The sequence below is a fragment of the Amblyomma maculatum genome, chromosome 1 (assembly GCF_055883805.1).
Source record: "Amblyomma maculatum isolate TAMU_Amacu chromosome 1, ASM5588380v1, whole genome shotgun sequence".
Taxonomy (NCBI): Eukaryota; Metazoa; Arthropoda; class Arachnida; order Ixodida; family Ixodidae; genus Amblyomma; species Amblyomma maculatum.
In genome coordinates, this window is record NC_139344.1 from 367383961 (window position 1) to 367410534 (window position 26574).

Below are 26574 nucleotides of genomic sequence, written 5' to 3' on the forward strand. Positions count from 1 at the left end.
CAAACGGTAAGAACATCGAAACGATACAAAAACTCGAATCGACTGTAGGCCAAGTGTAGGCTAATCAAGAGAATAGCAAACAAACACTCGGGAGTGAAAGAGACGAACCTATTGAGACAAATTTATTCATTCGTAATCAGTCGGATCTCATACCTGGCGCCATACCTGTATATACCGGGTGTCCCAGCTAATTTGAACCAAGGGGTACAAAATAATATATTTGAGGTAGGTCAGTGAAACCAATTGCATACAACTACCAGCCTCCTTGCGCACTACAGGCAATTTTTTGTTTTGCAATTACTTAATTAGCTAATTATGTTAATTTCTCTAATTTATTAAATATCAACTTTAGACAAAAAATGTCAATTGGAAAGTTGTAGAGCACCTTCAGAAACCCCCATTTCATTAATTGCGATAAAGAAAGTCTCACGTGCATCTTTTTTTCCGGGCTCAGAAGAAAGCCCGCGAAATACAAATAATACCACGTGACTAGGGCATTTGTGCGCCGCGATTGTGGTGCTCTCAGTCGTGGTTTGAGCGAACGAAATTTGCTCACATCATTTAGGATGCGCTACCTGTAGTTCCTGTCGGTGAGGTTCCCGTGTATAAAGTAGGCGCCTACAATGCGTCCTTTGAAATTTCCAGCATCATAAATTTCCGGAGCACCGAACCTGATGTCTTAAGTTTTCGTACCCAATGTGGGTTGGCGGCCGCGGAATGGAATGTGGCCGCGGAATGGCTGAAGAAGTGCGCTTCATAGGTCCACATCTTTGAAAATTCAGGGCTCTCCTCGCATTTTATTAGGCACCAGTTACAGAATCCGAGCCGGCGCTGAAAATCAGATCCTTCCACTGCTTGATGCAGGCATACCTTGTACGGATACATGTTGTGCTTTTTGAGAACTGTCTAAACAGAAGAAAGACTGCATTCCAATGCATCCACGATTTCTCTCAGCTGGCCTGTGGGTAGACGTTCACATAGGCCAGGACGTCTGTTTCAAACTCTTCGCTCGAAACTGAGCAACCTCTTTGACGTTGATGGCACACCGACACCGTTCTTGCAAGACAACAGAGAACTTTTGTGAAAGTGAAGCTAGAGGACACATGGCAACCTTCGTACAACCTCGCCGCAAAGGGGCGTTCTTCTGCGCGCGCGCGCGCACGCGGTAGCAATGCCAATCATTCCAGTGGTCTAAAAGTGGCCGTCGGATGCCCCGTCCAGAGTGGTCGGATGCCCCGTCGCCAACAATGGCTTCTCCTTTCCCGCAGTTCAAGAGATGCCTCGTTCGACCAATGCGCGATTTCCGATTTTAATGTATAGTACAGGGAGCAAAGCCCGCTTCGCTGGCCACCAGCCTTCGCACAGTACAACAGTTACTTTCGAAGCCGAAAATGACAAGGCAGGAAGGAAGGCGTTTCGGCCTATACGTATTGGAATGATCGCAAATCGGCCGCTATGCATTTCCCAGGTGTATGTGCGTGTGCGTGTGTGCGTGTGTGTGTGATGGTCACCGGCACTCGGCCGCCGCCGGCAGAGTGACTGGCACTGCGCCGCTCGTCTTGCGAGAACGATTGCTATCTGTGGCATGCTGAGGCGCATAGAAAACAGCCGCTCGAGTACGTCGCTCGAAATTTGACGGTTATTTTCACGGTAGTACAATACTTCCCTCAAGAAGATCGCGAGAGTTGCGTAGATGCGGGTCCGTGCTCGACAGTGAATCGATTTCCAACGTCGAAATACCACCAAATGTAAGATGGCACCACGGCGTCGCCTCGACTTCACAGACAACAGCGGCCACGAGAACGTCCCTGGAAGTGTGCGCAGTCATCCAAGAGACAGCGCGAGCGCGAAACCGGGCAGGTCTTCACTTCAGCATGACCGATGGCTGTCGCTTGCTGCTTGGGCTCTATCGTCAACGCCGAAGTCGTCCCTCAGCTTGGAATTTTCGCCAGGAAGTACCCGCCGCGGTGACTCACGTCGTAAGACCGAGGCTCTGGCACCTAAACAGGCTCCACCAGAAGGGTGAGCGTCGCCACAAATTACGTACGTTTGTTCTAGTTAGTGCCTTACTGAAACCAATGCTTACATCTTGTCTAATTTGCAGACGTAAGTGCAGCTGATGCGGAGTGAGTGAAGTTTATGTTTAAAGTAATTTTATGCTGTTATTTATTTTGTATTAGATTGCTGCCTTGGTAGGCGCGCTTAAGTTAGGTACATCAGAAAATAGGGGTTGAGGTTGTTGACAGTCATGCGTCTATTCTCCCCTTTCTCATGTGTAAGCGCTGCTACATTTTACTGCTTTAACATGAACGAACTAGTCCGCCAGTAGAAACTAAGTGACGAAGTGCCGTCAGGACAGATGGTCAGACGTCGCAGGAGTGCGTCGGCTGTGTTGCAAACGTATTTTCATTGTGACTGCTCTGTCTAGCCGCCTGGTTCACAGTTTTATATGTGCGTCTGTGATCGGTGCCTATATTAACAGCGCCCTATAGCGCATGCGGCACCACCCCGGGCAACTGCTGCATGCCACTCCGCAGCACCAACGCAAGGAAAGGTCTGACGATCTCCTAACATGAGCTCCCGTGCGATTCAAACATCAGATAGCGTGGTTTGAAAGAATTTGGACAACACTTGAGCTCTGGTTTTAAGGGCATACGTGACAGCGTTAAAGGCATGAGTCTTCATTTAATCGAGCATGCAAATCCTTGCGAAGCCTATATAGTACATACGCTGATACAAAAAGCAAAGTGGTGTCGAAATTATCACTTCGTGATTTCTAACAGATAGCGTCGCTGTTATGTGCTATCTCGACGATCGACACGCGGCGGCGCTAGCTGCTGCTTTGCTTTGTCGAGTCAGCGCGATCGTTTTTGCTGCGCGAACGTCGTCTGAGGAAAACGTCGCATGGAACCCGTGGCCGAGTTAAAATACTTCCCACGGAGGAAAGAAGCAGGCGGGCCGGGGACGAGTGGTGCATGACTGGTATACCCATTGGACTTAAAAAACGAGGAATGCAAGACGCTTAGTAATGCCGAAAGTTGGGCGAGTTGATGAAAGTTCATGATGAAAAATAGCGCGAAAAGTACACGAAGGACGGATGGACGACACGGATAAGCGCTAACTCGCCATTGGAGTTTATTGCTGAAGCACGCAATGCATACTGGTCAGTAGGAAAAAAAAATAACATAAAAGAAGCAGCCTCCTTTTAGGGAAGCTATAGGTCATAACAAAGTCAGTAACATAGGAAGTAACACGTGCCACTCATTGTTGGAGAAGGAAGAAAAAAAAAAGAGAAACCTAAGTAGATAAGTAGATGAAAATAAAGTAATGAAATTCGCAATCTAACAAGTTAACGGACGGCTCACTAACACACAAATTTTGACATTTTTTAATGTGTTAAGTCTTCGTAATTTCACAAACCAGCTTGTCACGATGTCTAAAATGTACGATATGGTCCTGGAAAAAAGCGCTGTGCACTTTTTCTTGTTCCGCTTATGGTTCTCTTCATTGCTACAAGCGCGGCAATGCTCCGCAAGATTCCTAGCCTGTTCTTTTAAGGAGTTGTGGTGTTCCCCTAGCCACACGACACACAAAAGCTAACGATTCATCTTCCGCCGGTGCTCCTTGCTAGCTGTGTTTCCGACCTATCCACATTACATGCGACATGAAAGCGAAAAAAAGAAGAAAGTAGAAGCGACGAACTGGCCACTCTGCTGACGGCACAGCTCGAAGAATCCCAGGTGAATTCGACGGCTCTAGAAAGATCCAAAACATCTGTGCTGGACGCCTGAGATATCCATAAATTGACGCAGTTAGCCTATGCACCTTATATACACCTTTGTTATAAGGTCCTGAACTGCCTGGAGGTCAGATGAAGCAACAGGCTATATGTAATATGTTTGTTTTTAGCAGTTTCTCATTTCATATAACGTCCGCAGCTGATCTGTGAAAGAGAAGACCGTATCCACACCATGGAACTCTGCGAAACACTTCTCAGAAAGCTGATACGACCGCTGCTTACAAAATGGGCTGCATTAATCTGACAGTGAAAAGAATTGTGTTGACGTGAGCTGGCTTACCTATAGCGCTGAAATTGGGGTCGACGGAACATAAAATGAGAAATTTGAAAGCAGGTGGTGGTTTTGACAAGTAATATTTGCACTCAAGCTCTGCTGGGCAGCTTTACACAAACGATAAAAGCCCAAGCGCAGCTAGAAAGCAACTGCAGAAATATTGAAGATATTGCAGATATATAAACCTATTCACCTCCATACGTGCATACAAAATTATCTCGGGGAATGTTCTTGAAATATAAACGAAACTTTCTACTTTTGTATGCCTCCCATGACTTCGAAATGAAAAGAAAAACTTGTCTGAGCTTAGCTCATCGCTGAACTGTTAGTATTGCGTGTTTTTTTCTGCGACAGTTGGTGGCTGCTTCTGGCCCTGCAGGGCTGGGACTGGTACGGCGGGGGCTAGCCTGCCACCGACGATTGTACCTGTTGTAGGCCGTCATTGCACCCTCCACCGCTTCGTTTGTGGACGACGGCTGCTGCGACGCGCGTCTTTCTGTCTCCCTCTTCCTTTCTTTTCTATTTTCTCCTCTGTCCGCATGAGGTAGCGGACGTGGCTCAGCTCGTGCATCCTACATGCTGAATTTAAGGTTCGGGTTACCAAGCGTTTTTAGCTGCCCTGGCAACTTCCTCATGGCCATATTAAACAGTAGGGGTGACAGGACTGCCCCCTGTGATATCCTCCTATTTCCTAGCTGAATCACTTCCGAAGTGCGCTCTTGAAACATTGAATCCATGATGTAGTTATAGGTTCTTACCCCTACTCCTACCTCATTCAGTCCCTATTCTTTTACGTTATCGAAGGCCTTATTTTGATCCAGCCCTAATATCACCTTTGTATCCTTCGTCTTAGATTCCACAATGTCATGCTTCAGGAGTAGCATAACATCCTGCGTGCTAAGGTACGTGCGACCTTAAACAGAACATTTCATCCGGCCATAGCTCATTCCTCTCCATAAAGTAAGATTACCAAGACGTGATCACCGCTGCTTCCGTCCTGCGGTTTTCTTTTTCCTGCGAGGCAAGTGGATAGCTACTTTACCGATTAGCATGAATCGCAACCACGAATTTCTCACCAGTGTCGGGAAAACGAAACGTATGTATGCTAATCTGCTTCAGACACGTTTCAAAATCTGTTTAGTTTTTGCCTGCTTTCGTGCCTCTGCTGCTGCTTGCCTTCACTGTGATGTCGCCCAGTAGCTTTAGAATAACTGGCAGAATTCTAAACACTTCCAGGCATTAAAATAACTACAAAATCCCGGTGTTTACGCCTACATGACCACAAATACAATGCAGCAGTGAGCTAGTGTCCCAAGCGTAGAAGCAAGCCCCAACTTTGTAGTCATAACAGTTGTGGTCAATCATGGACGGCAGCCGACGTGGGTCGTTTTCGTCGACAACGTTACAAGGGTAACGCACCCAAGAAGCTTATACCATGATTAATGAACGCTCCTTGGGAGGTCAGAAAATGAAGCTACGAGCGTGGATCCGAGTCGAATTCCCTCGCCACCACTTATACCCGTGCACTCAGTTTCATTCGCTGGCTCTATATCACCAATCCGGTAGTCGGGATGTTTCCTGCTGGGACAGAGTGTGATGCACCAGACTTGTTAAGCTCTCGATGGTGAGGCGCGGGCGCTTTGGGAGGGGTTTACGGGCCCACTTTCCAATAAAAAAACTATTTGTATGTAATTTTGCCCAGTTTGTCGTACATTAAATTTTTTGAATCTTTCATTGCATTTCATTGAAATGTTCATTGCAGAAACTATTCTACTCGCAGAAGCTTGAAAGAAACAACTACGAGAAGGTGCAAGGAATGCATGGTACAGAATGGAAGTACAGGGCAGAAGCTACAACCGGCAGTGAGCTTATCCCCGGAAGTATCATCAGAGATCTTTCTCGCCTGCTCTGAACAAGCAGGTGCACTTCCAAGCTCTACTGCTCACGCTCCTGGTAGTTCCGGTGAAACACCTGAACATATTATTCGCAAGACACGACAGCAAACACAGCAGCAAGCGTGCCAGCATACGTTTCAAACGTTCGAACAAGCGCCGCAGCAAATTATTCGACAAGCACCGCAGAAAGTGCTTCAACTAGCGCCTCAGGAAGAGTTACAGCAGACGCCGCAGGGAGAGCTTCAACAAGCGCTTCAAAAAATCCTTCAACGAACTCTTCAACATGCCCTTCCAGAATCCTTTCAGCAAACACTTCAGCAGACCCTTCAGCAGACCCTTCAACAGGCCCTCCAACAGGCCCTCCAACAGGCCCTTCAACAGGCCCTTCAGCAGGCCCTTCAGCAGGCCCTTCAAAAGGCCCTTCAACAGGCCCTTCAAAAGGCCCTTCAAAAGGCCCTTCAAGAGACCCTTCAAAAGGCCCTTCAAGAGACCCTTCAAGAGACCCTTCAAGAGACCCTTCAAGAGACCCTTCAAGAGACCCTTCAAGAGACCCTTCAAGAGACGCTTCAACAGACCCTTCAAGAGACGCTTCAACAGACCCTTCAAGAGACGCTTCAACAGACCCTTCAAGAGACGCTTCAACAGACCCTTCAACAGACGCTTCAACAGACCCTTCAAATGGCCCTTCAGCACACAATCCAGGAAACAGTCCAGGAAACAGTCCAGCAGACAGTCCAGGAAACAGTCCAGGAAACAGTCCAGGAAACAGTCCAGCAGACAGTCCAGCAGACAGTCCAGCAGACAGTCCAGCAGACAGTCCAGCAGACAGTCCAGCAGACAGTCCAGGAAACAGTCCAGGAAACAGCCCAGAAAACAGTCCAGAAAACAGTTCAGAAAATAGTTCAGCAAACAGTTCAGCAAACAGTTCTGCAAAAGGTTCAGCCCACAGATCAGAACACATCTCCGCAGACACCTCGAAAAACACTTCTGGGTTCATTTCACCATGAAGACACTGCTTCAACGCTGAGTATTGTCTTGACGAGTGAGTCTGAACATGGATCTCTGAATGGGGTCAACAGAGTGAAGCAGGGGCAAATATTTGCAGGATTGCAGATATCCGAAACAACTAAGCAGTCACCGAAGTCCCCTAGTCATCAAAGGACTGTTTCAAAGCTTCATCGAAATTTATCTGACCTACCTGCAGCAACATGCATTCATGGTCTAACTTTCATGAAGAGAGCACGTAAGGGAGAGTACTAGAGAGACCCAGAAGACTCGATTTCTCAAGTGTGCAGATTTGTGCAACGTCTCTGACGTCAACGTAGTGATTTTCGTACCCTAAATGCCCTGCTTCGGGGTTTCATCGAATAACTGTTTCCTCAAAGGCGTCAGCATCAAAAAACACTGAGAGCTCTGATATCACAGAGAAAAAGAGAAGGACGCGTGCACTTAGCTGTATCAAAGTCATCTGGTAGGCGCAGTGGGCTTTGAGTGCCTATCCTTCAAGCGCCTCGCGGAAGTCAGGAAATCAAGCAAGTGTGCGCATTCAATATTCTTAAGATAAAAAGATTGAACTCCGAAGTGTGTTGCTTGGATGCTAAACCTTATTAAACTGATCGGAAATATATAGTAAGAAAAATACCGTGTCTTCGTTGCATGGAGTTCATGCGAGTCATTGATGGAGCAATGACGCTTCTTGGTTGAAAACTTCGGCTGTATTTTTTATGGTCTTATAGTAATACGTAGAGCATGTATTTACTGATTATTGAGTCTACTTCATGACAAGATGTGCTTACATGTTCATGTAAACTGATTTTAGTATCTATCTAGATTGACTGAAATCATATACTGCTAATTTTCATGTATTTATCTCTGCGAAATATAACGTCCCATGTATCTCTATAATGATCAACCCTGGTCAGTGTACAGCTACAACCATTTGTTCAAAGACAGACTCGTATATGTATTTTTCGCAGTAGTCGGGCATATTCTGAGAGGTGTGCCTATGGATACATTAATATGTATGTATATGCGCATATGTAGACTGCCATATATCCGAAAATAATATTCGTGCAAAGCTATAGTTATAATGCCACTGTGTACGCCACAGATAGCTAGCATGGTGCTAAGCTTTTCGTAAGCTCTCCGAAGTAAAAAATAGCAGCAGTCGGATTTACTGAACGCATGTACGAAAACAGAAAAAGCTGGTTAGGAGCCCATAACAAATCGAGACCACTTGTAACGCGTGTGTGAAAGCCATGCAGTTCGCTTTCGTTGTATCTAAATTTAGCATTTAGTGGGCTTTCTATGGTACAGAAAAACACAATCAGATAAAATGGCTGTGTATTTCTGAAGCCTGCTTAGATATGCTTCATAAAAAGCGCGCCTTATCATGGCGCTTTTATAGCCCTCTAGTGAGGTCATTGAAATACGCGCCAAGAACCTTGCTACCAATTAAGCAGCTTTAGGGACGCGATAGAACTAATCGCAGTTGAAGTGGGTTCGGCGACTGGCGCTGTAGGTCGACCTTCCTCGTCTTCGTCATTAGTCCCCTAAAAATTCTAGGGGGCACTTTGGACCACTAAAAGGCGACGAGGCAAAAGCCTTTGTTTGAAATGTCGCTAATTCTTGCTTTACTGAGTCTTCTGTATGCAGTGTGGTGCGGCTTTCGAGAAAGCGCCAAATGAAATGCGTCGCACTGACGCCTAGATCGGACGCCTGACGGGGTCAGCTTCGTATACGCGCGAATCCTGGTGAAGTCATCGGTCATGACCGGATGTCAAGCCATGATGGCGTCAGTTACGGTTTAGACATGTTGGCTGTGACACCGCGATGACGTCTGATCCAGTCATGACAGTCATCACCAGGCGAGGACATCACTATCTCGCGGAATCTCGCGAGGAAGTAACTTCTCGCGACGCACGCATGCACGGACGGACACTCATGAGCCTATAAAGGCTCTCGCCTTAAAGACTGAAATGTGCTCAACATCGAGCACATTAACTTAGTGCATCTTTTCGAAGGTTGCTTCATGTTGCCCTCAATGGGAATATCAGAAAAGGTGATGTCATCTGCCTAAATTAACCCTGATGTCATCTGCCTAAATGGCAGATGACATCACCATTTGGACAACAAGAGGTAATGCAGGACAAATCGATGATGCACTCCAAGAAGCCGCCAACACTATGCAGAACACGTCACCGACTGCGGACTCACCTGTTCTGCGAAGTCAGAACTTCTTCTAGTCATGCGCCCCCGTGGCACCAATGAACTGATCCAAATTAAGATCCACGATACACCCACTCCCAAAGTGCACGCGCCATTCACATTCTCGGCCTGCACATTAGCAGCAAAGGGGTCAACGTAACAGCTATCTATAAGTTCCGGCGACGTGCGAACAAGTCAGCAGAATGATCTAACGTATTATGACCAAGAAGAATGGTATGAGAGAGAACGACACGCTGTGTCTAATTCAGGCCTTTATCGTCAGCTGCATAACCTACATGCCCCCGCACCTCAAGCTATGAAAGAGCGACCGCAAGTAACTCGACACAATATTTCGCATGGCCTGCAAGCGGACGCATGGGCTATCCCTCACCGTGGCTGCCGACCTACACCTTAAACAACGATTTCGAAAAATACAGAGCGTCAACAATTTTGTTCATCTGCCAAGATAGGGAGCACAAAGCTGGCAAACTGACATGCGTCAGTCATGTTCTACTTGAGGTGGAATTGAAGGAAACAGTTGTTGCCGCTTTTCAGGCACAAAAAGACGTCACATTTGGCGCACTTGAAGCCTGACACACCTTTATGGCATAAAGCACAGCGACCCCTGACCTGCTGTGTTGACTGCGACTTCGGGTGGTGCTCGCTAGCGGCCACTGGCCAGTGACTTATATTGTCGTACCTGGCGTCATCTGTGGGAAGGGCATGCTTTCGCACCGTAGTCCCTGTCTGGAGGCTGCGCAAAGGGGGTCTTCCAACAAGTCGAGGGCTCACCAGCTGCAGAGCCGACTTCAGTGCATTTCCCACAGACACACGGAAAGTCTTCAATGTCATCGCTTTCTCTCCTAATGCTTCGCAGTCAATCTTGTAGACGAGCCAAGCATTAGCGATGCAAACGTCAATGGCATATCCAAAAAGCGGAAGATGCCATCTGTGAGATTTGGCCGGGGTTTTGTAGAGGTGAACCAGCATATCAGAAAGGTCAATGCCACCCATGTGCTGGTTGTATTCTTTCACTACTGCTGGGCAACTCACGGGCACTTTTGACTTGTGTGCGCTACTGTATCTCTGTACTGTGCACACTGGTTCCACACCATGGGCGTTGCTTAGAAGGGTCACGCATTTGTTGTCGTGCCATTTCACAGCTATTATCCCGTCCGATGAGCAGAAGTCAACAGACCCACGTTCTTCCTTTGAAAGTTCCTTGTTACTTTTTAGGACACCGTTCGCTCCACCTGTCCTATTTCCGCGAACTGTGCCGACGCAGTGAATCCCAAATTTGGTCTTCATTAGGTGTATTATTTATTATTTATTTATTTATACTGTAAGTCTTTTGACAGGCTCATACAGGAGTGGGCAAAAAAAGTCACAATTTCACAGACAGTGTACAATATATCCTAGAAGACAAAAAAAAAACAACAACAAAGGAATAACAAGGAACATTGGACAACAAGGAACATTTTCGTACCGACAATCTATGCACATGATCGTAGTTAGTGAAAAAATTGTCAAAAAACACTACTTTGGTGTGAGGCTCCTCAATGGTCTTGGAGAGAGTCGCGACGACTTTTGCACCCAAAAGGAGTCCTTCATCAGCCGAGCCTGCTGGCACGTTGTAGAATGTGCTTGATCCTTGATACATGATGAGGTCGTGAATGATTCCATTTGAGCTTGACCGACAGAACAGCTTGAAGCCCCACTTATCAGGCTTGTTCGCGACGTACTGCCGCAGGCTCCCGGCACGTGTCCCCTTATAAGCAACCATGACCTCGTCGATGCTTTGCTTGCTATCTGCTGGAATTTTTAAGAACTGCTCTCTAACCTTTTCGAAGAGCGGTCTGACTTTGAAGAACCGATCGCCATCCGGAACATAACTGAGATTATCCACGAGGTGGACATACCGCCTGAGCGCTTGGAACCTCTTCAATGGCATGACATCAGCGACAGGCGGAAATCGCCCCTCCAACGACCAGTAGTCTTCAAGCGATGGAAATTTATATACTCCCATGAGCACAAGAATGCCAAGGAAGCGCCGAATCTCTTCTGGTGATGTGTTCAGGCTCTTTCCTTGCTGTTGAGTGGAGTACAGATATGTTTGGTAAGTTATGTACTCCACCAGCTCATCCGTGAATAACGACTTGAAGTATGTGTACGGAGTGCACACATTTTGCGGCGATACATGAAGTCTTTCAGGAACCTGTAGGCTGGGGATGTCCACTTTTTTCCAAGCTCTTGGCTTCTCGCGGCTTCTCTTTGGTTTGCGAACCTCTGTATCGTCTTCTTCGTAGTGTACAGGGGCGAGGACACGTGTACCTTTCTTTGCTTTCTTTGTAGGAAGGCCAGAGCAGGTCACTGAGTGGCGCCTCTGGTCTGTATTACAACTTGGAGTACTCTCAAGGTCATCTGAAGGACTGCATTGCACGTTCAGACTTTGCTGCCGTGGTTCACCTCGTCCGTATTCATCAGAAGCGTCGTCATCGCTGGAGTCCAGCTCCGAATCGCTCGGATGTAGCGGCACAAGCGCGACGCCTTTATCCTTCCGCCGTGCCCCATAAAACAGCTTTGTTTCCATGGCTGCAAGATAAGTACGTTACTTGTCGGCAACAGGAAACAAAAATATGGAGTGATGAAAAGCTAACGTTCCGCGGTGCTCATTTCACCTTTATATAAACACGAGTACTCGGATTCCTGCCATAAACCCTTCCCTACAAAAAAAAAAAAAAAAGTGACCTTGAGCAGCTCAGATACAAGTGGTAACGCAGAGCTAGTTCTAAACAATGTTTTCTGTTTACCTTTACGTGTCCGGCATCACGTTCAAACCAATTGTGGATATGAAAACAAACAGCCGACTGCACATCATTGATGGCAATTTTCTACCTTATTCTGGCAGCTCAACAATTTTGTAGACAATGTATTTTGTCCTGCACTGCCGCTTCTGTTGCCAAATAGGTTATACTATTCTGCAAGGGCCACGTTTAGACACGCCTCTACAAGGAAATAGGAGGAGGAGGAGGTAAACTTTATTAAAGAAGAGGTCGTAGGCGCGGGGTGGGTTGGCGTTCCCGTCCCCGCGGTGGGCTCCTCTTCTAGGCCGGACGCCAGGTGGCCGACCGACGATGTCGTTCGGCGACCTCTTCGGCTCGCTCCGTGACTCGGAGTTGAACCTCCGGGTCGGAGCTGAGCAGCGCGGCCCCCCACTGAGATTGGGTAGAGAGCTGCAGACTCTGTGATGGCTTGTCTTGATTACATGAGTATAGGATGTGTGGTGTGTCTGCCTTTTGATGTCCACAGAGAGAACAGACAGGGCTTAACTGCTCTGGGAGCCATATGGAGTACATGTACGGATTAAAGAAAGTGTCTGTTTGAAGCTGGCGCCAGGTGACTTGTTGTGTTTTACTTAGAGATCGATGTGGTTCTGGGAAGATTTGTCTTTCTTTCTTGAAGTGGGTAGTAATTTCTTTGTAGGTTGTCATCCGCTCCCTAGCCGACCTGAGCTCAGGTCAGCGCACCTCCCGGTTAACTACGAATCCTCGGGCAAATTGGTGCGCTGCCTCGTTCCCAGGATGGTCCGAATGGGCAGGGACCCAGATCAATGTGATAAGGCGGGTATGGGAGATTTTTTTGTAAGATTTTGATGGCTGCGGAGTGGGCCCTTCCTTTTGCAAAATTTCGAATTGCGGTTTTAGAGTCGCTAAGGATGTATTTGGCAGTGGTGGAGGTAATGGCTAAAGCTATGGCAGCCTCTTCGGCCTCCTCCGGAAATTTTGTTTTATTGATTGTCGCCGATGCGAGGGGAGAACCTCGATGATCGACAACTGCCAGGGAAAAGGCATTTCTGTCCGCATGTTCTGCCACGTCCACGTGCGCCGTGTCTTTCTGTACTGCAAATCTTTCGTGTAATTTTTGCGCTCTAGCCCTTCTGTCCGTATCATATTCTGGATGCATGTTTTTAGGCAGAGGACGGACTATTAATTGCTCGTGCACGTGTCTTGGGATCGGCAAAGTGTGGGCCCGGGTCCCTTCATATTGTATTCCTGCTTTTTTTAGGATGAAACGTCCCGTTTCAGTACTTGACAGTCGTTCGTACTGTGCGGTGAGGTGTGCTTCCACCATTTCCGCTGAGGTGTTATGAATTCCTAACTTTAGTAGTCTTTCATTTGGGGTATGACGAGGGAGGTTTAGCGCAATTTTATAGGACTGCCTAATTAGTGAATCCAGGTCGTCTCTTTCTCTAACTGTGAGGGTGACGTATGGTGTAGAGTAGATAACTCTGCTAAGAACGAAGGCTTCTACTAGTTTCCTGGTCTCAGCTTCTTTAACTCCTCCACGCCTATTCGCGATTCGTCTGAGGAGGAGGGAAATTTGGTTGACGGTGTTTTTCAGTTTCTTAATTAGTGTGTCGTTTTTTTGGTTTGACTGTATGAGCATTCCCAAGATTCTTAGTGTTTCCACTTCTTGGATGGCTGCACCTTCCGCGTAGATTTTTATCGCAGGCGCTTTATTCTTTCTTTGACGCTTTGGGTGTAGAATGAGTAACTCAGATTTCTGGGGGGAACACGCGAGTCCCGCGGCTTGCGCCTCCTCTACGACTACGTCTACCGCTTGTTGTAGCGTATCTTGTATCGTGCCAATACTCCCCTTGGTGGTCCAAAGGGTGATATCGTCCGCGTACAAAGAGTGTTCTAGGTCTGGGATTCTTGCGAGTTCGTGTGCCATTTTGATTAGGGTTATGTTGAATAAAAAGGGGGAGAGGACCGATCCTTGCGGAGTTCCTCTATCTCCTAAAGTGAAGGTGTCGGATTTGATAGTGCCAATTTGAATTTTAGCCGTCCTATCGGAGAGAAAGTCTTTGATGTAGTTAAACGTTCTTGCGCCTACATTGAGCAGTGAAAGAGATTCTAGGATAGCTTTGTGTTTAACGTTATCAAAGGCTTTGGTTAAATCTAGGGCTAGGATTGCCCTGGTACTCCTTTCTTGCTCATGAGATAGGACTTCGTTTGCTAGTCTTAGCATCGTATCCTGTGTTGATAAATGTGGTCTAAAGCCGACCATAGTGTTTGGATATAAATTCTCTTTTTGCATGTGGGACTGGAGTCTGTCTAGTATGACGTGCTCTATCAGTTTTCCTATGCAAGAAGTAAGCGAAATAGGTCTGAGGTTTCCGAGCGCGAGCTTCTTGCCAGGTTTTGGGATGAATTTAACGATGGCATGTTTCCAAGACGCTGGGAGTTTTCCCTCCCTCCAACACTCGTTCGCAAAGTCCGCGAGGGCTGTGATAGAAGCGTCGTCGAGATTTCTGAGTGTCTTATTGTTAATGCCGTCCTCTCCTGGGGCGGATGTTGTACGTACCTTAAAGAGGGCTGCTCTTATTTCCGCCATTGTTATGTCAGCATCCAGGATGGAGTTAGGCTCTCCTTTATAATTGGGCAGGGACTTCGTCTCACGGGTTGTGCAGAAGTATTTCTGCTGTAGCGTGTCTATAATATCTTGATCCGTGCCTGGGTCTATGTTTAAAATTTTGGTGATTTCCTTTTGAGTGGTAGCTTTGTTGGATTCCGGATCAAGGAGATGCCGCAGAAGATTCCACGTCTGCCTCGTGCCTAGATTGCCATTCACATTTTCACAAATATGGCTCCACTGCTGTCTCGCAAGTTCTGCGGTGTGGTGTTGAATTTCTTTCGTGAGTGTGACGATCCTGTTTCTAAGCTTTTTGTTATATTTTTGCTTAAGCCATCTTTTTTCTAGGCTCTGCCTTGCCTCCTACATGTGCGTAAGTCGGCTGTCAACCGTATTTACGCCTAAGTCATGTACTAGTTCCTTAGTGGCCTTTCCCACATCCGATAGGAGGGTCTGTGTCCAGTGTTCTAAGTCTATGATTGGTTCGTTGTTTTGGTCGCGGATAGTCCTAAGTTTGTCCCAGTCGGTGATTTTGTTTTTTCTGGGTTGGGGTTTGAGATTGGCAATGGTGATTTTAGACATTATGATATAATGGTCACTTCCCAGATTTTGTCTGGTGTTGCTCCAGCTTAAGTCTGGGAGATTTTTGCCTATCGTTAGGTCCGGGCACGTGTCCCTGGTCACGCTGTTTCCTATCCTAGTAGGTTGCATGGGGTCCGTGTATTGGGTGAGCCCTCTTTGCTGGATAAAATCCATTAGGGCCGTTCCTTTCCTGGACATGGTTGCGTGTCCCCATTGCACGTGTTGAGCGTTGAAGTCGCCCACAATTAGGGTTGGGTTTTGGCCTGCGATTTGGAGGGTTTTGAGTATAGCGGCTTTCGCTGGTCCAGCCGGTGCCCTGGGGTGGCTGTATGCGTTTAGTACGAACAGAGAAGAGGAGTTTCTTCTGCTAGGCAGAATTTCAATTAATATACAATCGAGCTCTACGTTTTCAATCTCGTGGTTAACCACGGTAAGATTTCTATGTACCAACGTAGTGGTTAAAGGCTTTTCTTTGATGTGACATGGCAGAACCGCCCGGTACCCTGGCAGTTTTAGTCGAGACATTCTGGGTTCTTGAATCGCTATAACGTCAGGTTTTTCGGATTGCGATTGAATGTGTAACTGCAGATCTGTTTTTTTTTGTTGCGCATAGACCTGCAGTTCCACTGCCAAATTGTTACGGTTTTAGGATTGGCCATTTTGCTGGGATAGATCAATTGGCGCCCCTTGAGCTAAAGGGGGAAGCCGGTGTAAAATTTCCTGTAAAACGGTGTCAATTACTCCGAATTTGTGATTTACATCCTGTATGTGTTGTTCGAGTCTTTGTGTTAAATTATCAACTCTTTGGGTTAGACTATCGAGTTTCTCGCTGTGCTCCTCCACTTTTTGTTCGAGTTTTGGGACTCTATCCTCCACTGAGGTATTTCTTACGTCAGCTGCTACTGCTCGTTTTTTGCGAGGTGTTTCTTCCTTGCTAACTACGCTTACTGGGGTTTCGACTGAGGCGGTCACAGTAGTTTCCATTTCTGTGACTTCCGGCAATGGGAGGGGTTTCGGAGGTGGGTCCTTAGATATGGCGGGTGCTTTTAGTTTACTATTTTCCTCCTCCAAGTGTTTGATTCTATCCGTGAGAATTTGAATGTGATGGAGTGCCTGATCTAGTTTAGACTGTAATGTCTGCAGCTCCATCCCCTTCCCATGAGAGGCCACTCCTGCCCAGCTCACCTGTTTCGGCCCGGGGCTCTGAGTCCGGCTGCTAGTGGCGCCTCCTCCATTGCTGCTGCTTCCGTTTCGTCCGCCGCTGCTGCTCCGTCCGCTACGGCTGCTGCTGCGTCCGCTGTCCAAGGACGGGAAGGAGCTCGAGCGGTCCTTCCTTTCGGTAGATGTTGGGTCGTCACATGTCCGTGATTTGGGTCTTGATTGGTGCTCCGACATTTTCTTTTGGTGTCGTTGAAATCGCTTCTTGCAGCTGTTATCGCCTGTGCGGTGCCCTCCTCCGCAGATAATGCAGACCGGGTCGCAGACTTCTTCTTTCAGGTGTTGGTTTCCGCAGTACGGGCACCGTTGTTGTGGTGGCTCCGGACATACGTCTCTTCTGTGACCGACTCTTCTGCAGTTCGTGCACGCCTCTATTTTAGGAATGAAGGGGTAAACTGGGTACAGGACTCCGAAGTAGGCGATGCTATCTGGGAGTTCGTCCGCGTCGAAGTGAAGCAGGAGGGACTTTGATGTTCTTCCCATGGTGCGTGCTTGAACGATGTCCGGGTTTCTTTTTCGGAATTCGGTCATCATTTCTTGGTGCGTTTCGCCATCGTAAGCCCTATAGATAATGCCTTGCAGGGCCCTGTCCGGAGGGGCGATGTACGACGTCATAACAATGTCTTTGCCTTCTATTTGGATTTGCTTGACTGAGACGTAGCGTAGTGCGTTTGCCTGCACCGGCGTCGATATGGTGATCACATTTTTTGCAGAGTTGGTTCTAGATTGGTCGTTTTCGGCCGCGGACGCGGTGACGCCGCTCGCTGTTGCGATCGCTTGTCTGATAGATTTCTCGGTGTAGCGCGTGATGTCTACGCCACCCGTTGGTCTGTAGATGATTTTATAGTCCTTCTCCGGGAGTCGGGGTAGCGGTTTCATCGGATGTAGCGGAGGGAGAGGTTTCGCCTTCGGTTTCTCGGACTGCTCATTTTTCTTCTGAGGTGTTAATGACTCAGCTTTGGGGTTCTTGGTACGGTAAGAAACAATTGTCTTCCAGTCTGGCGTTTCGAATTCGGCTGGAGAAGCGTTCGTCCCAACTACGGCGTATTCCATGACTGCCGCCGTGGCGTTCGCGCCGCACTAGGCCTGGCGTTCGGGTAAGCAAGGGCGCCGGAGCGACGCTGGATTTAGACAGTCGGAGCTCGGTCTCCCGAGCTCCGATTTGCGTAAAAAAGGTCTTGAAATGTGCCTTGTACACTCACGGTTCTTGTCCGTGTGTCGCAGTCGACGTATCCGGGTGGCGTATTGACAAACCATATCCCGTAGGAGCACTCGAGCAGACGACGCTCTGACGCGCAAGCACGTGACACAACGTCACTTCCGCGAGTTAAAATAAAGTTAAATTGGTTCACAGGAAGGGAAAGGCGCAGTAACTGTCACACTTGCTCTGTGGACACCCGAACCGCGCCGTATGGGAAGGGATGAAGGTGGGAGTGAAAGTGGATAGAGAGAAAGGGGAGCCGTAGTGGAGGGCTACGGAGTAATTTCGACCACCCGGGGATCTTTAACGTGCGCTGACATCGCACAGCACACGGACGCCACTTCGTTTCGCCTCCATCGAAACGCAGCCGCCGCGGTCGGAGCAGCGACGCTGTTTCTGCCTAGCGCCTTGTGACGAGACTACTCATGGTTTCAGTTTCGTTTCATGCAGGGCTCGCATTTACGTTTTTTTCCCGCTGGTGTTTGTCAAAGGTACTCATGTTTCGGTGTCGTTTTCGCGCAGCGCCCGTATTTTCGCACGGCTGTCGGCTGAAGTTCACGTAAAAATAACGCGAATTGCCGTCGGCTAAAAGTTCGGTCACGCGATCACGTTAATTTCGGTCCAGTGACCACTGCGCGGGCTTTTTGCTCTGGTGTTCTGTAAACGTCGGTCGGTTACCGGTCACGTGTTACGTAAATTTCAGTCCAGTGGTCACTTGCGCGGCTGTTCTTGTTCTGGTATTTTCTGGAATCGTCGCTCGGCTCGGCTACACCCCGAAGTTTGCACTTCTCCCCATCCGCATAGCTCCACGCATTTCGTCCGGTGCTTCTCGGTTGTACACACGTGCACTTGGCTCATCCGTTGCGCGCTGCGCTAACCAGGGTGATTTTGTGCTTGGCGAACTTGTGTGTCAATTGCGGATAACTAGAGATGATGGACGAGCTCCCAGAGCCGCTCGAGCTCGTAAAAGATGAGCTCGCGTCAAAAGGGCTGGGATCAGTGTATCGCGCGAGCCTGACAAACGAGGCAGCCGTCAACGAATGGCTGGAAGCCTACAGCGTCGAAACCAACAAGTCTTGGATTGTGCAAAAAGGTTCAAAAGGATGGAGAAAGATACGTACTTTGCCGATCAGCCAGTATTGCTCATAGCAGTATATTTCAATCATTGTCAAATAATTTATACTCGGCTAGTGCTATATGTGGGTTGAATTTCAGTCAATTTAACAAAAAGTGGAGCTACATTTCTCGCTTATACACTGGAGTCGAAAGTACACGAGCGCAATATATTAGGCGATAGTTTCCATGCAGACCAATGCAGTTAGCTGGCAAGCGCGAGAGAAGAGGCTTTTGAAGGAAGTCATTACCTCGAAGCTAAATGACTAATTGTAGAAATGATGACACAAAGTGCTAGTCACATGCCGTCAATCTGATAACTTTCCCTTGTAAACGTTCGTAAAATCAGTTTACAGAAAAAAAAATCTTAGCCAAAGAACTTATACTGAGTGAACATCTAGTGAATATCTGCCGCAAATGTTAATAATATATCATTATAGTATACATTATAATGTCCACGTTGAAGAGAGTAGAAAGTGGACATGTACCGAATGCCCACATATGCCTACACATCTCTTGATGAGATATTAAATGATATTCTGTAGATGTGTAGCCAACATCTTTTTAGGGATCAGAGCAATTGCTGAAAAGTGCCAAAGAAGATAATTGTTTACCCAAGGTAAAAATTTCCTACTGGTTTCTTGCGGGGATCCTACTAGTTCCAGTAGTACTGGTTTAGAAACACATTCCCCATAGCCACTGGAATCGGTAGCGGCTGGGTCTTCCTGCAGAAGGTCGGTTGGGTGCATTGGTTCTGGTGGGCCTGTTGACCTATGAAAATCTTGGTGCAGCAGCTGCCTAGGGCCGCACTATCAAAATGAAGACAAGGGCAAAGGTTTTATAAGTATGAATCATACTTTATTATTTACCATGTCTACAAAAGTTCTGCAATCTGCGTGGACACGTTTGTCTTGCTGTGTGGTACTGCTGCAGGTGTTCCAGCTTCAATCAGATGTTGCAATGAAGTTAGCTGCACAGCAAGATTTTTTTCAGAAAAACATACAGCACCACACTACTTTAATTTGAATATCAACAATTTGGAAAGCAGCCATTCAAGAACAATGCATTTGGATTACGTTTGTGTACTTGCATCGCCAAGGGCTTAGATTACTTCCAACCAAAGCCATCATCTCAGCTTTTAGACATTAGTTGATGGCATGGTACCCTGCCAATTTAACAGTCAAACCATTCCATATGTGACACACCACAAATTGTTAGTGCTGTGCTTCGCATGCTATACAGCTGCTTACAGTGCGATCAATCATGTTTCTGTCTAGTTTGAGCTTTTTCAGAATCAGTGCGTGGCGAGCCTGTGTATGCATTTGGACCAGAATATGAGAGTGAAAGTGTGTGCAATGACAACTGGTGCATGTGGAGAATATGCACTTCATGTGTTATATGTAGACTATGCGAGACAAGTGCAATCCACTGTGTGCGTGGTCTTCTCTACAACTCGAACCAATTCACTGCACTACAACATTGTCATCAACCATTTGTATCCTCATTCTCCTTTTATTTCCCTTTTCTCCCTTCTCTAGTGTGGAGCAGCACGCTAGGGTCATATAGCTGCTGGCTGAACTCTCCACCTTTCTTTTCGTTGAATTATTTTCATCGCTATCTTGCTTATTCACTGTGCTTTGGGCCTCCTTGCAAACACAAATGTGGCTATTTGCAATTCAAAGTAGGTTCTTTGATGGCTGCATGGCTGCCCAGTGTCATTTGTAGAACTGAAGTCACATCTGCCACTTTTTCCTTCCGAAAAGTTGAAGGCATTTGCCAGTAAAACAAACTGCTTCTGCATAAATGGTTTACAATGTATTGCTTGCCGTGCATTTACTAAACAGCAAAGGCATTGTTTCACCTAAATTTAGAAGCAGTGTATTTCAGTTTTGTTTAGTATAGTGTCCCAAATTGACTTAGGCTTTGCAGGATTCTGTAGTGTAGGTCTCCGGCTCATTTTTGACCAATGATTTTTTTTTAACATGCATTGACATCACACAGTAAATGGGTGCCTTACATTTTTCTCTATCAAAACATGGTCACTATGGCTGGGATCGAACTCAGGTCCCTCAAATTTAAATGCCTAAAAACTGGTTGTTTCATACTATCTCCTAGACGACTTTCATCGGGGTAGCCTTGTAGTACCTAATTTACTATAGCCACAAGTCCTTGTAGTACCTAATTTACTATAAACACACTTGTGGCACATGATGATGACATTAACAAGCGTTTCTTTTAAATGTTGGATTGCTAGCTGACCAGTGTGCAAACCATAAGGGAGTGATGTCAAAATACTCTGGTTCTCCCCTCTTCAAGTGTTGCTATAATTTGTGAGCTTAATCCTTTAATTTTGTAGCAATGATTCCTTCTTCAAAAAGATTGGTAGGCATAATGGTGCATGTACAACATGTCACCTAATTCAGAAGCTTTTGAAGCGGCTGTAAGATAGTTTGGAATTCAAGTTAGCCAAGGTCACTTTGAGATGTATACAAGGAATAAACAGTTGTTGTGAAAACCAGCACTTATTTATTTGACTCAATATTGAACTGCACCATTCTGCGTAAGCATGTTATGGGGTGCCCACAACTTCAAAAATAAACACTGTTGTTTCTTCTTGCCATGACACTTGAGCAGAATACCAATCACATACATAAAGAGTTACAAAAAACAAATTACACAGCATGCTATGCCACTGCCACCGCCACAGGTGCAGTTAAGTTAGCTATTGCGCTCAACAAATGCCTATTCAACACAGTGCTCTCAAACAAGCGTGAGTACTTTAAGAGGGTGGAAATTCTGGCTGGTTGGTGCATGATCTGTGGCTAAAAACAGCGCTAACACGAGACGAAGCAGACAAAACAGCGTCGTGTCCCCTCTGCTTCGTCTCGTGTCAGCGCTGTTTTTAGCCACAGAAGCGTGAGTACTTGGTTATCGAGTTCACCTAATATCCCACTACTTTCAGAATCAATAGTTTGACGTCGCCAGATTATGGGCTTCAGAAAAGGGCGGTTGCCGCTATGACCAGGGCGCCGTAATCATGCGTGCGTTCACAAAACGAGAGCATGTTTTCATTTCAAGGATTATTACCGCTAATTTCAGAAAACTGACTTCGCTGTTCCAGCATGTTGCCATATGAAACATTTCCGTATTTAAATGCCGGAAACTAGAAAAATACAGAAAAAAAAAAAACAATCCTGAGTGAAAACAGCTGCTCACAAGGTAGCATAAAATGAGAGACGGCCTTTGAGATGTAATTTAGCATCGATAGTAGTCTACATTTGCCCTTGGGTAGGCCAGTAGCTAGCTTTAGCATCCTTAGCGAAGACCCCCGAGCAGCGATGCAGCATCACAGCAAATGTTGCACAAATACACCACGTAACCAAGTTTTTTTTTTATCTCTTTTTTTCCCCCCTTTTTACCCCCCATATTCCAGCGATGCTTATCTAAATATTGCAGTGCTACTAACCAAGGCACTTTCAACGATTAGTGGCTCCAAGGCGAGCTCCAACGGCGCTGCGCAGCTTTCTTGGAATCGACACACTTGCACATCCAGCATGTTTAGGCAGCAAAAGTTCAGCAGTCGTGGCTTCACAAAATCGCTTGCTGTCAGAGTCAAACACCAGACTTCGAGATGACGGCCAAGACACTTGTTTCGAACTGCAAACATCACAGTATCCAGCATCCAAATGGCACGGCTTGGGCCACTGCATTTATAAAGCCTCAAAACTGCGGCCGCAGCACCCCTTAAGCCACAGGCACTACCACTAAGCCATGGTAGAAGGATACGCGTTTGTCTGGTTAACCAACGCCCCAACGCCAGCGTCAGCGAAGCAACGGTATAGTGTTCTAGAATTGCAACGGCGCGAGCGTGTGCGCCGCCATCTTCCTTCGGCATAAAAAAAAATAAAAACAAGCAAAAAACAACCTAAAAGAAGTGACGTCGTGTCACGTGCTTGTGCGTCAGAGCGTCGTCTGCTCGAGTGCTCCTACGGGATATGGTTTGTCAATACGCATCCGGGTGTTGTCCCTTGTAGCAGGTGCTCGAAACGCGGAGCCCACACGAAGCACATGCGCCTCCGTTGGCCCCCTAGCGGAGAAATCTCTACAAGGAAATAAAATTGTCGCCACCCTTACCTTCGAATATCGGCTCCTGCTGAGGCCAGAACTCTGCCAACGTGGCGCGCGCGGGAAGAAGACGACGACTGCACTTGGGGGGTCAACACGGTCATTACGCGCCATCTATTAGCCCCGAGAGCGAACACTGGCGCCGCTGCGATCGCCGCAGTCTGACGTCACGGCAAGGACTCCGCCAGCCGGGCTGCTACTCCTCCCGGCCGATGCCGGCTCCTTTCGTTCGTATTCGCTCACGAATAATCATGATGGTAACTTATTGCTCAGTGCGCAGTGAAAATCACTGAAGAAAGCCGGTGTAAGCTTCCACTTTACCCAAAGTTGTTCAAAATGAAGGAGGTTAGATTGATAAAGTTAAGAATGGGGAAGCAACCGTCGGCATTGCCACTAGTGTGCAGTAAGCACTTCAAAAAGGAAGACTGTGTAGCCGGTGTACAAGATACTAGGTGAGCCGTACGTGTAGCGACGCTTTTACGGGCTGTTTGTCAACTAGTCTTTTTTTTTTAATTATTAGTGTACAAGAACAAAACTATTGCCAGACGCTGTTCCATCCGTCAACCTTCCCGTGCGTCCTAGCGATGCAAGGCGATCGCTCCCGGGATCGACGAAGCGGCGGCGTAAGTAAATCAGCCATTGCTCAAACTTTCGTTTCCTCGATCTTTGTGTCAGTGAGTGCTCAGACATTTTGCTCAGTAGCGGAATGTCCAAGCTGAATTAACTGTGACCCTGCTTAAGTTTTTGTTTAAAATGTGTCTCACGGCAGTGGTGTTCTCGTGTGCATTCATGCCGCGAAATTTGACACAGTCCGCACAGCTGTGCTGGTCTTTTTGTTTGAATGCTGATATTTTCCAAGTTTTCCAAGACATGAGGCGCAGATTCAATGCAACGCGTCCCTAAAAACAGCACTTCAGTAACGGTTGTGATAGGGAATTTTTTTTTTTTTCGGGCTCCGTGAAGCCCTGCCTTAGCTACGTCTCAGATTTGTGTGCTATGCAACAAACGTGGCTTTAAAGTGCACGTGATGTGCAGCTGCTCTGCGCTTTTCTAAGGTAATGCCCAAACTTCGTTAAGACCTTGTTTCAGTGTTTTTTGAGGTTGTAGCCTGAATCTCTCTATCTGATTCGAGGTGAAAGAGGCGTTCCCGCAAAGTCGTACCAGTTCTGCGCACACGTAGAGGCTTTGACAACACACAAGAATGGGGACAGTAGTGAAAATTCGAGCGCCGTTCCAATGGACGATGCTGCACAACTAGAAGAGGAGGTGGAAGTTATAGATTGAGACGGTATGTCTACCTATGGATACGCTATGCGGCCACTATTCCTTTGTGATGATTCACATTGACGTGAATGATTTTTATCAAGCATTCAGGAAAAAGAACAACATTTATATATCCCGCATTGTCTTTAGTTCTGACCATGAAACTGAAATACATGAGTAAGCTATAATCGTGATAAATTATCGGCTTTTGCTTCCTCAGCACTACTATTGATCAAAACAAACAATTAATACCTTAAACAATCTCTATATTACTGCAGTAAATTCGAGTGGAGAGCTTGTTACAACATAAAAATGAAGTAATAAAACCGCAAGTCATCCGTAGATACACGAGGAATTTTCTTTTATCTACCCACGTCACCAAATGTACATGAAAATACTGCATTTCAACCTTCTCACTCTAAGCATAATGTTACCCTAAGAACAGAGAAGGACTGGCCTGTTTAAACAAGACCCATTTTTCATCCTCTTCACATATGGATTCAATGAGCTGTTTGTAGTATTTAACAAAACGAAAAAGTTTTCAATGCGTGACGGAAATTTAGTGATATCTCTGTATCTGTAAAGAGTGGTTTAGGTGGCATAATAATTTTGTCGTTTTTTTTTCTCAAGGACCAACACACAGCGCTAACCAAAGCACAGGAAGTTCTGAAGGTATGTAATACAGTTTTATACACTGTTTGCCTGTTTCACCTGCAACTGTTTTTTTTTTTTTTGACAGAGTTTGCGCTTTTCTCTTTTCAGGAGTTACCGTGAAGGTTCAGAAGCTTTTCAAGGACGCAGGGATTCAGCTCAGTGCGAATGACATCTTCAAGTAAAAACAGCTAATAACGGTTGCAAAAATCATTGATGAAAGTGGTTTCTTTGCTTCATTAAGGCAGCGACTTGTTTCGCACGCTTTTTCCACATAGGAATTTATGCTCCTCAGTGAAAGGGAGACTGGAAAGAAATTTGCAAATTAGCAGTGCCCCCAAGACATCCCATGCGCGCACGGCTGCGGCGCAATAGGCAGAGGCGAACGGAATGACGGAAATGTTTACGAAGACACGGTTAATAACTCATTTTTCTGACCATCAAAATGCACGTTGCTCTTGGCAAATCATGCGTAATTGCTTTTCAAAAATTCTCGACAAGTAAGATGATTCTAATAAAGTTTTAATCAGTAGCCTCTTTTAAATAAATATCCGTGCACTAATTTCACAGCGCGCAGTCCATAATGCGCGCTCTAAGCAACGTCCACAGCAAAACGGTACAAATTTATCGCGTCGCAGGCATATAGACCTATCTTCATGGTTGTATTACATTCGTAATACAATCATGAAGATAGTGACTCCACGCACATCATCAGTTTCAAGGGACGACGCACGAAAGGCTCCTGCCGCGGCGATGGCACCAGCTGCGCCCGTCGCGGCGAGCGCTCGGGCAGTCGCGAGACTTGCGCTCACCGCGACGAGCCCATGTTTCGTGTTTTGAAAGCAAGAGGAATCAATATTAAATACTTTTTTTTCCCTGACACTCGATCGGTGCTGTCTGCGTTGTTCATAACGCTTTGTTATGAGAACAACCGAGGCCGCAGACTCGAAGCTACACGGCAACCCGGAGAAGCCAGAGCGATCGGCGCAGGCACTCCTTGCCGTGACGTCACGTCGGGCTGACCGCCAGAGGGCGCCACTCAAACTTCTCGGGGCTAATTGACGACTCACACAACTTCATTTCAGAGCCTACTTCATAAAAAGGCTAAATTTAGACGAACACGTTCTAAATTTTAGGGAGAGGCATTTTGTGGCTGCTTATAGTGGGTCAACAATATTGTTGATCTGCTGGTTAAAGGGTTAATATTTAATTCCATATTCCATTCCTTACACCAATCAAGAACCTTGTTAATATCAGACTGAAGGCAAGAGGCATCATTAACATCATTAATTACACGGTAAATAAGGCAGTCATCAGCAAAAAGGTTAATTGAAGAAGAAATGTTAGCCGGTAAGTCATTTATATAGATGAGAAAAAGGAGGGGCCCGAGAACGGACCCCTGAGGTACGCCAGAACGGACAGGTATAGAATGTGAATCAACGTTATTTGCTGTAACATATTGTGAACGGTTTGAAAGAAAACTCTTCAGCCATGCAAGCACCTTAGGGTCAATGTTCAGGTTATTTAATTTAAGGAAGAGAAGCGCATGAGAGACCTTGTCAAACGCTTTAGAAAAGTCAATAAATATGCAATCTGCCTGAAGCCCGCGATCAATGATGCAATGAAGGTCATGTGTAAAGCATATTAGCTGAGTTTCGCATGAAAATGACTTACGAAATCCATGCTGGGTTATGCTGAAAAAGGAATTCGACTCTAAAAAAAGAAACAAGATGCGAGTATATAACATGTTCCATGATCTTACAAGGGATACTAGTGAGTCTATGCAGAGGAAAACTCCACATGATGTCCCTACCACGCAATATACATCCCG

General features: G+C 46.5%; 1 protein-coding gene across 3 annotated transcripts in view; it reads left to right on the plus strand.

Annotated features, from left to right (window-relative positions):
* The first annotated feature begins 1446 nt into the window (after positions 1–1446).
* LOC146208068 (uncharacterized) overlaps positions 1447–26574 on the plus strand; it is a 38684-nt gene continuing 13556 nt past the window's right edge. The window contains exons 1-2 of one of the 3 annotated variants that reach the window (XM_084591748.1): positions 1459–2022; positions 5854–8493. In XM_084591748.1, the coding sequence (XP_084447874.1) occupies positions 1754–2022; positions 5854–7228 (1644 nt within the window). In that variant the 5' untranslated portion in view covers positions 1459–1753 and the 3' untranslated portion in view covers positions 7229–8493. Of the gene's footprint in view, positions 2023–5835; positions 8494–26574 lie in introns of those variants that run through there. The other 2 variants (XM_084591747.1, XM_084591749.1) reach the window with 2 other exon arrangements.